This window comes from Phyllobates terribilis, unplaced genomic scaffold (assembly GCF_046119375.1).
Source record: "Phyllobates terribilis strain yellow unplaced genomic scaffold, ASM4611937v1 Scaffold_7__3_contigs__length_470593459, whole genome shotgun sequence".
Taxonomy (NCBI): domain Eukaryota; kingdom Metazoa; phylum Chordata; class Amphibia; order Anura; family Dendrobatidae; genus Phyllobates; species Phyllobates terribilis.
Window position 1 is genome coordinate 185,039,792 of NW_027362767.1, and position 16,396 is coordinate 185,056,187.

Consider the following 16,396-nt stretch of genomic DNA (forward strand, 5'->3'; position numbering starts at 1 on the left):
TTGCAATTATATAAATGTAACAGGAGAAAATGGACCCTAAAATTTGTTGTGCAATTTCTTCTGAGTACAATAATATCTCATATGTGGTGGAAAACTACTGTTTGGGTGCACGGCAGGGATCAGAAGAGAAGGAGCGCAATTTGACTTTTGAAGTGCAATAAGGCTGAAATAAATAGCTGTTACGCATCCGGGTAGTGGAACTTCTGTGCTGGGATGCGAGGAGGGACCAGAGGGGAGTAACTAAGTGCCTAGTCGGACTGACCCTGGTCGTATGGCGGCTTAGCTGACTCCGTGAACCAAGGAGGGACCGGGCAGGTGGACCAGGTGCCACTCTGGGACCTACTACTCAGGCGACTCCCACGGGTCAGATGGCTGAAGCTGACAGGTACAGCAGGAGAGCATGGCAGGTACCCTGACAGGTGATCTGGGTTGGCAAGCAGGTGGGCACGGCAGGTGGCCTGACAGGTGATCCGGGTAGACTGGCAGGCGGGCATGGCTGACAGACAGGCTGATGGGCACGGCTGACAGACAGGCTGGCGGGCACGGTTGATAGGCTGGCGGGCATGGCTAACAGACAGGCTGGCGAGCATTGGAACCTGAGGGTTGAGGAGAGTGTTAGCACACAAACGACAACCTTGCACAGGCACCTCCATTTTGGAGGAGGTGCTTTATATAAGAGTGGTCCTCCGGACTCTATAGGACGGCGAGCGTGGACCCTTTAAGAGGGAGGGAGCACACGCGCGCCCTAACCACAGTGCCCGGGAAGCTGCGCACAACAGCAGCAGCAGGAGCAGGGGAGCTGGAGGACGCTGGACCGGGACCTCAGAGGTGTGGGGAACAGCGTTTCTGCCCAGCAGGAGGCAGAGACACCGACGCTACAGTGCCCACCCTTTACGGTCCCTCTTCTTAAGGCCCGCAAGAAATTTTTTAAAGAAGACGAGGGGCATGAATGTTCTCCCTGGACTCTCCTCAGGACCAAACCCCTTCCAATCCACAAGAAAGAAAGTCTTTCCTCTTACCCTCTTGATGGCCAAAATGTTCTCTACCTCAAAGACGTCCTCAGCAGAAACTGAAGCTGGAGCGGTACCTGGATCGTCAGAGAAAGAATTAAGGACAACAGGTTTGAGGAGAGACACGTGAAAGGAGTTGGGAATCCGTAGGGAGGCCGGGAGTTTCAGCTTGTAAGCCACTGGATTTATTTGGTTCAGAATCTCGAACGGACCGATGAACCGTGGACCCAACTTATATGATGGTATCTTGAGACGGACATATTTGTAGGAAAGCCAGAACTTGGCTCCCGGACGGAATTGAGGCGGATCCAGACGTCTCTTATCAGCATGCTTCTTCATCCGCTCGGAGGACTGAAGAAGAGCAGATCTAGTGTCCTCCCAAGTCACAGAAAATTCACTGACGAGAGACTCCGCGGCAGTATTGTTCACTGAAGCGGAGATGGGAAATGGAATCCGGGGGTGTTGACCGTAGACCACAAAAAATGGAAACTTAGCAGAGGACTCACTCACATGGTTGTTATAGGAAAACTCAGCCCAGGGCAGGAGCTCAACCCAATCACTATGGTAAGCGTTGACAAAGTGCCAAAGAAAGCTGGTGAGAATCTGATTGATGTGTTCCACTTGACCATTGGACTGAGGATGATAGGCAGAAGAGAAATCCAAAGAGACATCCAGCAGCTTGCACGTGGCTCTCCAAAAGCGAGAAGTGAACTGAACTCCTCAGTCCGAGACAATGTGGAGGGGTAAACCGTGGAGACGGAAGATGTGACTGATAAAGTCTTTAGCCAGCACAGGTGCAGACGGAAGACCAGGCAGAGGAATGAAGTGAGTCATCTTGGAGAAGCAGTAAAACGACCAACCAAATGACAGTACAACCGGCCGATACCGGAAGATGAAATCCATTGCAATATGAGTGGAAGGCACGGGAAGAAGAAGGAGACGACCGGCTGGAAGGTGCCGAGGTATCTTGTTACGGGCACAAGAGGAACAAGCCACAACAAAATCCGCAACATCCTAGCGAAGGGTGGGCCACCAATAGTGCCGGGCAATGAGCAGATGTGTCTTCCTCTGGCTTTCATGGCCAGCCAGTTTGGACAAATGGCCCCAGAGTAAGAGCTGGAGGACGCCGGACCGGGACCGCGGCGGTGAGGGGAACAGCGTTTCTGCCCGGCAGAAGGCAGAGACGTTGACGCTACAATAGCAGACATCATGTCATGTTTGCATAGCTCACGATGTGCCTAAACAGTGGAAACTCCCTACAAGTGACCCCATTTTGGAAACTACAGCTCTCAAGGAATTTATCTAGAGGTGTGGTGAGCATCTTGAACCCACAGATGCTTCACAGAATTTTATCAATTAAAATTATTTTATATATAATTAATTTTTCCCACAAAAATGTTAGCTTTAGCCCCACATTTTTCATTTTCACAAAGGTAACAAGAAAAAATGGACCTCAAAATTTATAGTGCAATTTCTCCTGAGTACGCTGATACCCCATATGGGGTGGAAAACTACTGTTTGGAAGAGAAAGAGTGCAATTTGACTTTTGAAGCGCAAAATTGGCTGGAATAGATAGTGGATGCCATTTTGAGTTTGAAGAGCCCCTGACATGCCAAAACAGCAGAAAGCCCCACAAGTGACCCCATTTTGGAAAGTACACCTCTTGAGATATTCATCTAGGGGTGTAGAGATAATTTTTAATCCTAAAGCAATTCATAGAATTGTATAACATTGGGCTGAGTAGATGAAAAATTACCTTTTTTTTCAGGAAAATTATGCTTTGACGCCAAGTTTTTAGTTTTCAAAAGGGGTAATATGAGAAGATGAATGGTACAATTTGTTATGAAATTTCTCATGAGGATGCCAATGTATGGTCCAAAACTACTTTTGAGGCACAGTGCAAAGCTCAGAATGAAAGGAATGCCATATTGCAGTGCAGATTTTGCTGGAAAGTTACATTGGCAGAGCCCCTGAGGTACCAGAACAGCAGAAATCCCCCATAAGTGACCTCATTTTTCAAACCACACCCCTCAATGAATTCATCTAGGGGTATAGTCAGCATGTTGACACCACATGTGCCTCACAGAATTTCATACCTTTGGTTGGTGAAGAAAGAAAAATTACAGTTTTACCGCTGAAATGTCATGGGACTAAGATGACGACACAAAGGTCTGACCAAATGAAGTCATGTATATGTCAGTATATAATGTCATTTCTCTTGTATAGCACCATCCCATAATGTATAGAGCATGATTTTGTTATGTGTAGTATAAGTGTCCTCTCTTATTATGTATAGTGCCGTTCCTAATTACATATTGTGCTCTCTTATTATATATAGCACTGTCCCTTAATACATAGCCTCCTCCCTTTTTTATGCATAGCACTGTCTTATATTACATAAAGTCCTCTCTTTTTATATATAGCAACATCCTCTATTACATAGATTGCTTAATTTTTATCCAGGTGTGTATACATACATTTCTATAAGTATATGTTTATATACATATTTGGATGGTTTGCAGAAAAATGAAATAACAATACTCTTTATTGTTCTCATTTATATATTACTCTCCTACACACTCACCCAACAAGTGAATTTATAATGCAAAAATATCTCATAATACCTTTTTGGGATGCTCATTAGATCAGGTGTCACAACTGCAGGCAAAGAAGTGACACTGATCCAAGTGCCTGTACTAGGGATAAGTGTCATTTGCAGACTTTTTTGTTTGCATTGTGCATGTGTTCCTTGATCAAATGAGCATCACTACAGTTGCACCTTAGCACAGTTGCTCTGGATTTGGCAGCCAGGACCCAGCTGTCAATCAAGATGACGTCGGTGGAGTTATGGTTAATTTTTAATATCTATATTCATTATTAATTTATAAAAAACAATTTATATTTTTGCCATGTCTGAAGTCTAAGTGTTTAAGACATACATTGTAGAATGTCTGACTAAGATACTGGTTTCCTGTAAACTCCTTGACAAGAAGGTTTACGTTGGGCCAATGGAAATGTGTTTGTTACTGATAAGTCTATTTCGGTTTCCTGTTCAGTTGTATGTAACAATGAAGTTCCGTTCGGTCTAGCTAATAAATATGGTGAGTCTTTGTTGCCACACCAGAAGACTCTACCTGCTGACAATGCATGTCACATGTATTCTGTATCTCTTCCTTCATCGATGAAGTATCTTAATTTGAATCTCACTGGCAATGTGAAGACCCTTTGCTGTCTATTCCAAAGTTCTCCTTAAAACAAAGAGGGTCTCCATAACAGTGGTGACACCCTATCTACAGAGAAGGGCAGGAGAGAGGGAATCAGCTCCAATAGGACATCTTAAGTTGTGAGAAAATCGCTCTCAGAAGCAATTACATGACCTCAAAGATCAATGGGAGATTGGTACACTTTACAATAGGCAGGTAGATAGCCACTACCTGTCCTCTGCTAGTCAATGAAAAAGGAAAAAAATAAACAAAACCCTTTTAAATGTTTTACCTGGTTCCTTAGTGGTTGTTGTCTTTAAGCTCTGGTCAACGTCTAAAGTAGTTGCAGATCCTGGAAAAGTAAATAAATATTAGTTCTCATTCTGATACTCAAAAAGGAAATCCAGGAAAAATGACCTTCTGATTAGCCATGCAGTCGTGTGAAAAAGTAAGGTGAACACATTTAAGATCTTTTACTAGAGTATATGGACATATCAATATTTGATTTTCATTTATACAGAATGTAAATGTGAAGTTGATGTGATTGAACAACAATGTTATTTTTATTAACACAGATTTAACAATACGAACTGCATTATGCCCATGCCGACAACCACCATGTTACTAAGCCTGCCCCATATACTGCTGGAAGAAAGTCATATGCAGAGAAACAGACCAACATTTCCCTATACAAGATTAATGCTTCATTTGACAATATAAATATTTAAATACACCTGTAAAAAAATGCCAAAAGCACAAATACAGACAGAGTTAAAAGCAATTAAAATATACACACAAATGTGTATGACAACCAGCTTTAGCCCAAAAAATAAGGAACACATGTACGACCCACGCCAACCCCAAGTAGAGATTCTCAAAAACCAGGATGAGGCTGCATAATATGGAAATAATATGAATGGAAGTGATGTAAGTTTGACAGTAATATGTAAACTCAATAGAGAATCCTCCTGGCACAGAAAGCAGCCCGTGCGGGACTGTCGGGACTAGTGCTATTTTCAACCTGAGACAGACCTCCAGTAGAGCAGAGAGTCATTAGCTCCACGCTCCGCACTTACGGCCACTAACAACTAACTAACGGTCACTATATGAGTGGACGTAAACATGGATACCTAAGCTACTGCAATGTCCTGCACATAGGGTAAGCAACATAGCGAATCAGAAGAACTATACTACATTTCTAATTGGAGGAATTTGCTAATATTATTATTATTATTACACCTACTACATTTTGGGATAGGATCTGGAGATGGGAATACCCCTTTAACTATTAGGGCAAACCCATGGTGGGAGGAGTTCCTGCTGTTAGGTAGATTGGGAAAAGCATTGGTAAGTGCAGGACCTATGGTCCTGCCGCTCACAGACCTGCATTGAGACAGACAGGTGGAGAGACCATATCAGATAGCATGTGCTGAGGGAAACAAGGACTAAGTCAAGGAAGGATTTCTTATCTCATGCAAGGGGGCCTAAAGCAAGGACTAAGTGGCAGAACGATTTATCACAGGCAAGTGGGGCCTACCGCAAACATATCTATATGTAACAACTATAATGGATAACTCAGGAGTCCTTTTGCGTGGAGACACGACAGAACACAGTTTACAGGTGGAAAGTCTATATTATTAACACACGGTGAATAAACACTAGTGCAGAGAAAACCTCAAAGTCCATAAACACTTGAAGATGCTTGACACAAGAAAGTCCTTGTTTAGTCCAAACACAGATATATATATTTAAGCAAGTCCATATATATATATATATTAAATTATCCAGGGAGGCCTGGATAGAAAGTCTCAGAAAGTCCAGAAGAGACCTGTGCTCTGATTTTATTTATAGTAGGAGAAACAGAGCAAAAACCAGCTTACCTGCTCAGCAAATGCAGGTGGGGGCAGAGGCACCAAGGAAGCAGCAAGAGCAGCAGAGGCAGAAGGAATGCTGGAAACAAGGGTATTCAGCGGGAACTCTTGTGAGCAGGAGACTGGAGAATCACACAGGATTGCAGGAGTACAGGGTCCATTTTAGGACATAATCAGATATCAAAATCAAACATCAGAATGATGTCAGTTTGAGGCTAAATACCCTGTCTGACAAGTGATTCTGACAAGTGATTTTGACAAGTGATTCTGACAAGTGATTTTGATAAGTGATTCTGACAAGTGATTTTGACAAGTGATCCTGATGTGATTCTGATGTGATTTTGTCAAGTGATTTTGACAAGTGATTTTGAAATGTGATTCTGACAAGTGATCCTGATGTGATTTTGACAAGTGACTTTTACAAGTGACTTTTACAACTTGTAAGGTAGCGGTATTGATCATGTTCGGGGGCACTCACTTCACCTGGTCAATTAAAGCACACAAGCCACGTTTTCCAGTAAACTAAAGTCCAGCAGTTTATTACACGTCATAAACTGCTTATAACATAGTCCATCTCAGTGGCTCGCAGGCATGTTACACATGTAATGTCCTAGAGCATTTTCAGTGGCAGCTATGCCCGCTTGGCTTCAGATACAGACTTCAGCAAGGTACAGCATCAATGTCCATATAAAGAACCATTTTTACCTTTGCCGGGTCTTAGCTGCTTCTCTCAGCTGTTGTGCCACAGCTGTGGCTTTAAGGCTCCCCAGCCGTGGTCTCCAAGCCACATGCCTTCCAGGGCTACTGGTGTCCCAAACACAGGGATCTAGCGTTTTGCCTCACCAGGCCTCTCCAACTGTTCTAAAAGCACCCAGATTTATATATCCTTCTGTGCACACAGGACCTGTGATGATGTCACAGTCATGTGATCAGTCACCTGAGGGGAAGTACATGGTCAGCCAGAACACACCCCCTGGATATTTTAGCAATGCAGCAAGGTGCTGCATTACGTATCCCCCCCCTCTGTTCAAACTTGGGGGTTGAACACATAATATACACAATCATATTATAACCCACGGTTCACACAGAGACCATGTACTTGACAATTGCGCTGCTCAGCCCCTGGAACATTAGTCATCAACATTAGCCCATTCCTTAAGAACCTACCATCTGTCATTGTCACTAACTTCGTCAAGTCACATTTCGGAGTCATAACCTTGTCAGACCTCCCCCGCTCCCAGCGGTCAATACCGCAGTGTGACTCACTTGCCCTTGTATCTAAGGTCTGGTCCGACTCCGTACTGTCCCGTACTCTATTGGGTCGTTTGTATGGGCCTCTCAGACCTGAGTTACTGGAGGTCTCACTACCTCTAAACCAATACCCACTATCCTCAGGACATCTTGAAAGGTCTCTAACTTCTATTGTAGCCATCCTATTATTTGAAGGGCCCTTTCTCTGTCTGGTCCCAAAATTTATAGACGGCTGCCATCTTCTGCTGCTCAGGCGATGCTGTCTTTCCATTCGCAGTCTGGCGAGATTCAACTGTTCTACCTCTCGCAGGTAGGTCACTCGGTACTCCAACAGCATGTGTATATGTGCAAGATTTTCTACCGTTCCTATAGCGGAGAATGACACCATGCCGTCTTCATCTGGTATCCAGTCCTGATGATCACGTGGACTGCTTACTTTTATCACACCAGACTTCTTTACCATCATTTGCATAGTTCGGCCATTTCTCCCAATGAGCTTTCTTACCAGAGCATGAGGCACCCGGATAACTTCTTCTCGCAGACTTTGAGCTTTTCTCATAAGCTCCAGTTGTCTAATGGCTTGTTCCGTCTTCAACCGGACAAACCGCTTTGTGCGAACACATCGCCAGTGCATGTCACTTAGGATAGCCACCCTCTTCACTGTGACTTCGGTTGTGGACAGGACCACCAGCTGTTTAGCTTATGAGGTCGAGTACACCTTACAGGCTCCCACGGCCTTCTTAAACTCTTCATGCACTGACTCTCTGGTGCATTCTTCTCTCAAATCTTCGGGTACATCTACTAGGCACTTGTACCGAGACGTTTCTGTCTCACCAGTGGTTTCCAGACGATTATCCGCCTCAGGTTTCAGGGACAACTAACGTTCAGCTTCTTCACCCTGTATGCTTCTCCTGAACTGCCTCACAGCTATGAACTCAAAAATTCTCATCTTGACAACTTCCATTCCATACTTATCTTCTTTTAACACTCTCTCAGCTCTCCTCAGGTCCACCTTCTCATGGTTTAAAGGATTAAGCGCAATTTGTTTGCCCTTCTCCTTCTCCAAGGAGGTCTTGTTCACTGATTGGTACTTTGCCAGGCTACCTTTGAGCTTGACAACTTCTTCCTCTAGCTCAGCTACTCGCCTCTCAGCAACCCATCTCTGAAGCTCTTCCTGCTTCAACTGCTCCTTTATCAGCAGAAATCTCTCAGACCTCTCTGTCTCCAATGCGCTCACTCGGCTCTCGACAGCCAGTCTCTCAAGCTTCTCTTGCTTCAAATGGGCTTGTAATGCCTCCTTGAGCTCCTTGATCTCGGCTCTTACAGTACATCTGACGCGCCCCCTGGGCCAGTGTTGTTGGGGATACCCGGAGCCGGATCAGATGGGGGTTGTAGTCTCCGAGTGGCTGTGACCCGGTCCGTGCCCAGGGTGTCAAACTCAGTGTGTGGCAGTCCTTATAGATGTTACTAGATGTTCTTTTATGTCGACTACGCCACCCGTTGAATTGCGGTCAATACGGCCGCCGCTGCAGCAGGGTCCGCTGAGGCTGGTGATGTATGTGCAGCTCAGGTAGTATAACCCCCAACGGGAGGGGTATAGCCTCAGGGGGTCAGTTGCAGAGGATGGGGGTTGTGGTGGTGCAGCGGGGATGGAAATGAGACTCAGAGTCGGGCTGTGCAGTTCAGGGTTTGTTTACTTACTGCAGTTGTTCTGGTCACTCCGGCCTTGAGTGACCACCCGAGCCGTGCTGCATCCACCAGGTCCTGGACTCGGCCAACCCCCAGGTGATTCTGGAGCGTGGTCCTGAGCTCCCTTTCTGTCTTGTCCTCTTCTCTGGCCTTCCCCACCAGGGATCCACCTATGTCCGGCTCCCTCGGGCCTCTTGGTGGTAAACCCTTGTCTCTGGGTTCCCTGACCCTATTCGTGGTCTGCCTTCCGGGTGGATTTAGTGGGTGATCGTGGCAGATCCTGCCCACGACCTCCGGTTCCTGGCTAAGGTGTGCTGTAGCCTCTGCCAGCTTGGGATCCGGTACCCTGTTGCCAACTCTTCACCCTCTGGTCTAATTTGGGCTCTTGGAGTTCCTTCTTTCTCCCCCTCTGGGTCTTTCTTTCTCCTCTCTCTCTCTGGGCCTTGGAGCTGCTCTTCTCCTCTGCTCTCTTCCTCTACAAAGACTGACTGACCCTGATCTAAGATGGTGCCCACCTTAAATACTCCCTCTATGTGTGAGCTCAGGTGACCAGCACCCAATGAGCTCCTAGCTTTACCCAGGCTGCTCCCCCTATCTGCCCCTACACTACTGGGATGTTCCACCCCCCTCCCACTCCAGCCAGGAACAGACTCTGTTGTACCTGCACATTTCTCTAGTGGGAGTACCATCGGTCTGTTCCCCGGAAATGGGATGTGTGTAGTGCATGCAGCTAACTGAGCTCAGTTCCACACTCCATCCTTACCCGGGAGTGGAATATCACACCTCTGGGTTGAGGTGCAATACCCCTGTAGCAGCCGAATCCTCAGGGTGCTACATTCCCCCCTGGTAAATCACAGCACGTCCTCGGGCTGTAAGATATAAACATCCACAAACATACATTTTTTTTTTTATAAAACATAAACATATAAAACATATAAAACATTATCAGCAGCATAAACTTTTCATATAAATAACATTCTTGTTTCTGGTTCCTCCGGTCACGGTGCAACTTGTGACCGGGTAAAGTGCGACAGTCTCTCTTGGAATAAAAAAACAGTTTCCTATAAAACCAGTAGGGGGCGCTTTAGGAAGCGCAACTATATACAAGGGGATATGGCCGCTCTCAGTCCTCGGCCAGGTATTAGGAAAGGAATGACCGCTCTCAGTCCTCGGTCAGTGGGAATAGGGACACACGGGATTAACAGTTCACTCTTGGCTGGTCCCAACGGGGACTATATTTTAACTAGAACAGTTCTTATACCCTGACGGGTAACTATGTACAGTCTCTCTCTACCGTACTTCAACGACGGCGTCCTCCTGCTCCTTCTTTGTGGACAGTTTCAGTTTCAGACCCGTCCGGGTCCTCTTGCTCCTCCTCACACCGCAGCTCCTCCTCCGTCAGGCGATGCACATGGAGGGCGTAGGGTCCTTTGGCACACTTGTGCCGGGTGAAGGTGACCTCGTCCCCTAAATACAGGTCACGACCTCTGTGTCCCTCCGGTAGGTGGGACTCAACGTCTCTCCTGGTCACGAAGACGTCGCCTGGGGTGCGGTGATCCCTGATGAAACCCCACCCATGCTGCAGATTGAACTTTATCACAGTCCCGATGGTACGGGGACCATGCGCTGCACGGGGGTTTCTCCTGGTCCGGCTCTTCTGCTCCGCGCTCCTTATTTGGGCTTGTTGTTCCCGGACCCGCCTCTCTCTCCGCTCCCTCTCAAAGACCTCGAGCTGCTGGCGGCAGCACTCTGCACGCTCCGCTGCGGCTGCCCGAGTCTCCTGAGTGAACCCCATGAGGTCTTCTCCGGTGGGATCCCACTCAAACTGGGTCTCTTCTAGCGGGGGCGAGATCCTCTTTATGGGCTTTGGAGCCGGGATCAGGGGTTCGCACATGGCCCTTGCTTTTTGCAGCTCCAGCTGGATGTATTCCTGGGGCCATACGAAGGGCTGCCCATCCGGGCACGTATGCTGGGCGAACAGGTCCTCACCCAGGTGCGGTACTTTAGGTGTTATGGGCGCCGTGGTGGTAGCGGCGCCCGGGTTAACCAGGCCTTGCGACCAGGCCTGGGGCACCTTGAAAGTAAAGGGCACCGTAAGAACGGCGGCGCCCTGTGTTACTTGGCCCTGCGACCAGGCCGGGGGCTCCGCGGAGGTAGGGGGCGCTGTTGGTATTGCGGCGCCCGGGGGTACTAGGCCTTGCGACCAGGCCGATGGTACTTCCTGCTTGGCCACGCTCGGGGTCGAGGCGTGTGACGTCACAGGGGTCGCGGCTTCCGTTTGAGGCCTAGTCTGCGGCGGTGACGTTGCAGCGACGGGCACGGCAGGGGGTACTTCGGGCTCTGCGACGGGGAGCTGGGGCAGGCACGCGGTTTCCCGGCTCGGGGTAGTGACGTCCCCTTTACCTGCCTCCATTCGTTCGGCTCCCTTCTCGGCGCCGTCTCCTGCCTTCAGTCCTCCTGCGCCATCCTCAGAGGCGGTCTGTCTCCTCGTCTCGGGTGGCGTGCTCCGCTGACGAGTCTCGGTCTGCTGGGCCATCTCTCGGCTCCACTCCGCCAACGTCTCTCGTTGCACCCGGGCCAACCTCTGTGCGAGGCCCTCCAGCGCGGTCTGTGCACACTCCCGGTCTCGGGGGAGCTGTGTTAGGATCTCCAGCAGGCCTTCTGGAGTGGCGACCTGCAACAGGCTCCTGACCACTGGGTCGGTGCTGCCTGGAGTGGCGGCCCGCATCAGGCTCCTGACCGCTGGGTCGGTGCTGCCTGGCTCTCCCTCCATCTCCGGGTAGGCTCTCTCTGGACTCTCTTCCAGACGTCTTGTCTCCGGGTGCGCTCTCTCCAGACTGCTCCAGGCTGCACCCATCTTCGTTCTCTTGTTCTGTCTCCGCCCACATTGAGGGTGGTCCCGGGGCAACTTCAGTTCCAGGGGCAGTTTTCTTACGCTGATGGACACTTCCAGCATCACAGTCTCTGTTGGTGGGCGCGGTTTCCGCTTTTGGCGCCATTCTTCGACCTGGCCCACGATGGGAGGTGGCCTTTTGCCACCCTCTGGCACGCCCATAATGGCGTCCGCTCTTCCAAGGCGGGAAATCTTTGGAAATGGCGGGAATCGTCTCCCAGTGGCGGGAAACTCCATGGATGGCGGGAAAAAGCTGCAAATGGCGGACAACCGGCGGGAAACGACCTGTGATGGGGCCCGATGGCGAGGACCCTCCGGAACCGGCAGGAGACTTCTTTTTAAGGTAACGATGAACTTTTCTTCAGGCACGCAGTACCCGGTTGTTGCGGGCACGTTATCCTGCCGACTACGCCAAAGTTGACGCGCCCCCTGGGCCAGTGTTGTTGGGGATACCCGGAGCCGGATCAGATGGGGGTTGTAGTCTCCGAGTGGCTGTGACCCGGTCCGTGCCCAGGGTGTCAAACTCAGTGTGTGGCAGTCCTTATAGATGTTACTAGATGTTCTTTTATGTCGACTACGCCACCCGTTGAATTGCGGTCAATACGGCCGCCGCTGCAGCAGGGTCCGCTGAGGCTGGTGATGTATGTGCAGCTCAGGTAGTATAACCCCCAACGGGAGGGGTATAGCCTCAGGGGGTCAGTTGCAGAGGATGGGGGTTGTGGTGGTGCAGCGGGGATGGAAATGAGACTCAGAGTCGGGCTGTGCAGTTCAGGGTTTGTTTACTTACTGCAGTTGTTCTGGTCACTCCGGCCTTGAGTGACCACCCGAGCCGTGCTGCGTCCACCAGGTCCTGGACTCGGCCAACCCCCAGGTGATTCTGGAGCGTGGTCCTGAGCTCCCTTTCTGTCTTGTCCTCTTCTCTGGCCTTCCCCACCAGGGATCCACCTATGTCCGGCTCCCTCGGGCCTCTTGGTGGTAAACCCTTGTCTCTGGGTTCCCTGACCCTATTCGTGGTCTGCCTTCCGGGTGGATTTAGTGGGTGATCGTGGCAGATCCTGCCCACGACCTCCGGTTCCTGGCTAAGGTGTGCTGTAGCCTCTGCCAGCTTGGGATCCGGTACCCTGTTGCCAACTCTTCACCCTCTGGTCTAATTTGGGCTCTTGGAGTTCCTTCTTTCTCCCCCTCTGGGTCTTTCTTTCTCCTCTCTCTCTCTGGGCCTTGGAGCTGCTCTTCTCCTCTGCTCTCTTCCTCTACAAAGACTGACTGACCCTGATCTAAGATGGTGCCCACCTTAAATACTCCCTCTATGTGTGAGCTCAGGTGACCAGCACCCAATGAGCTCCTAGCTTTACCCAGGCTGCTCCCCCTATCTGCCCCTACACTACTGGGATGTTCCACCCCCCTCCCACTCCAGCCAGGAACAGACTCTGTTGTACCTGCACATTTCTCTAGTGGGAGTACCATCGGTCTGTTCCCCGGAAATGGGATGTGTGTAGTGCATGCAGCTAACTGAGCTCAGTTCCACACTCCATCCTTACCCGGGAGTGGAATATCACACCTCTGGGTTGAGGTGCAATACCCCTGTAGCAGCCGAATCCTCAGGGTGCTACACATCCACCGAATCATCCAAGCTCGCACTATTCGAGGAGGCATTTGCTTCATACCTCCCTTCTCTGATAGACTCCTCCATCTTTTCCCGCTCAGCTTCCATCCTGCCGATTCTATCCTTAAGGCACATCTCTGCCCTCTGGAGATCATCACAGAACGTCTGCAGCTCCTTCACCTGAGCTTCCAGTCCCGAGATCTTTCTATGGAGATCATCATTCTCATCACGGGTGTCCTGTAGAGTAGTCTCAATCACTTGGCGCCTGTGCTCTGCATCCACCTTATCATCCTCTAGTTTTTCCTTAACCTTGAGGAGATCCTCATAGTCTCTCTTAGTTTGTTGCAGTTCCCTATTGAACTTTTCATGCATCTTTTCAGCCTCACAGTCGTGACCAGACACTTCATCTTTAAATGCCTCTTTCACGGCGGATAGCTCCCGGTCTCGCTGGTACAGAGAGCCTTCCAGCCACTCCTTCTCCTACATTAGAGGCTTTACTTGGTCCTGTAATTTCTGCAGCCCCCTCATGAGTTCACCATACTCCTTCTTGGAGTCACACAGCTCCCGGTTGAACTGTTCGCGCAGTCATACTAGGTCGTGATCACGTCCAGAAACTTCATCCTGCAGCGCCCCTTTTATGGCAGACAGCTCTCTATCCTTCTGGTGTAGACCCTCATCCAGCCTTTGCTTCTCCTGCATCAGCTCTAACTGTACCAGGGAGAAATGATCTTTCATCTCGCACAGCTCATCTTCAGACATCGCTTTGTCAAACTGCAACCGAAAAACCTCCTCTTAGGTTTTGCGGAGGTCCTCTTTAATTTTCTGGAACATTTCCTTCCATTTGTTGACTTCCTTGCTGCTTTCCTCCAGTTCTCGCAGTAAGTTCCTCACAACCTGGTTTATTTTCTGCCATTCAGACTCCAGGTTTAGCTGGTCCTGGGACACGTTCTCCATGTTTTTCCTTAGTTGCTGCACGTCACTCTTATACTGCTGCCTGATAGGCTCCAGCTCTTGGTCATGACTGGCCACCTCCTCTTTTAGGGCTGTCGGTTCCTGATCCTTCTGTCTCAGTAGATTATCCTGCTTCTAACAAATGTCCAAAACAGCATTCAACTCTTCCCCCTTATCTTCATTGTTGTCTGATACTGTACCGGAGGTTTCTACTGGCAACGTCACCTCCTCTTTCCTCCTGATCTCCTCTGCTTCTAAAGGAGGATCCACACTCGGAATAAAGGCACGCAGCATTGCATTTTCTTTATTTGCCCTTTCAGCAAAGGCTACAAGAGAAACTTTTTTGTGGCCCTTGCGCCTTCGACGACAAGAGGGGGACTTTCTCACCTTGTTTAACTCCTCCTGAATGAGCTCTCTTTCTACTTTCGTAGTGTCACCATCAGCTGTGGGGTCTGTGTCACTCCCCCTGGTGTTGTGGACTAACAAGTCACCTCCCACGCTGACGTCAACCCCTTCTACTGGAGCTACCCAGTTATCCACGGTCGAATTGTCATTTTTAGGCGGTACCAACACACGACCAGTAACCAACTTTGGTATTCTATGCTCCACCCCCTTTTGAGACTCCGCCCCCTTTTGGACAACCACACCTGTAGGGGGTACTTTAACAAAAAAAAATGCAACAGTCTTTGGACCCAGTTCACAACATATCTTACTACCTCCCTGGGCACTCTGGGATAGTACCGGCGCCACAGGAGAACTCAAGGAATGGTCCGCTGCCGCCATTCTGTAAAGGGCTCCTGCCGTTCCTTTACCATGTCCTGTTGTCGTTTCTCAAATGCCTGCTGCTGCGATTCCAACAGGCACTTTAATCGCTCAATAACTTCAGTCTCATTTGCTGCTCCCTTCACAGACAATCACGGTATGGTGCTCACACCGCTCTCCCCGTAAAAAAAATTTTGTGGCCCCACCGAGCCACAGCAAACCATGTTTGAGTGGGACGACAATTTTCATAACCCCGCCAAGTTACAGCCAGATGCTTTAATCTTCGTGGCCCCACCGAGCCACAGTAAACCAGATTTGAGTGCGACTACAATTTTCGTAACCCCGACGAATTACAGCCAGATGCTTTAATCTTCGTGGCCCCGCCGAGCCACAGCAAACCAGGTTTGAGTGCGACGACAATTTTCGTAACCCTGCCGAGTTACAGCCAGATGCTTTAATCTTCGTGGCCCCACCGAGCCACAGCAAGATGCTTGCATCCACATTCGTCGTCCGGTGCCGTTACCCCTAGCAACCAGGCTGCAGTTGCCCGCATTCTCTAACCAATTGTAAGGTAGCGGTATTGATCATGTTGGTGGGCACTCACTTCACCTGGTCAATTAAAGCACACAAGCCACGTTTTCCAGTAAACTACAGTCCAGCAGTTTATTACACGTCATAAACTGCTTATAACATAGTCCATCTCAGTGGCTCGCAGGAATGTTACACATGTAATATCCTAGAGCCTTTTCAGAGGCAGCTATGCCATCTTGGCTTCAGATACAGACTTCAGCATGGTACAGCATCAATGTCCATATAAAGAACCATTTTTACCTTTGTTGGGTCTTAGCTGCTTCTCTCAGCTCTGTTCTGCCACAGCTGTGGCTTTAAGGCTCCCCAGCCGTGGTCTCCAAGCCACATGCCTTCCAGGGCTACTGGCGTCCCAAACACAGGGATCTAGCCTCTTGCCTCACCAGGCCTCTCCAACTGTTTCAAAACCACCCAGATTTATATATCCTTCTGTGCACACAGAACCTGTGATGTTGTCACAGTCATGTGATCAGTCACCTGAGGGGAGGTACATGGTCAGCCAGAACACACACCCTGGATATTTTAGCAATGCAGCAAGGCGCTGCATTACAAACTGTAATAATAATTTTAAAAAG

General features: G+C 49.0%; 1 protein-coding gene across 1 annotated transcript in view; it reads right to left on the bottom strand.

Moving 5' to 3' along the window:
• LOC141154116 (BTB/POZ domain-containing protein KCTD12-like) overlaps positions 1-16,396 on the bottom strand; it is a 179,037-nt gene that overhangs the window by 4,922 nt on the left and 157,719 nt on the right. The window contains exon 3 of the mRNA XM_073639588.1: positions 4,506-4,565. Coding sequence (XP_073495689.1) covers positions 4,506-4,565 — 60 coding nt within the window. The remainder of the gene's footprint in view (positions 1-4,505; positions 4,566-16,396) is intronic.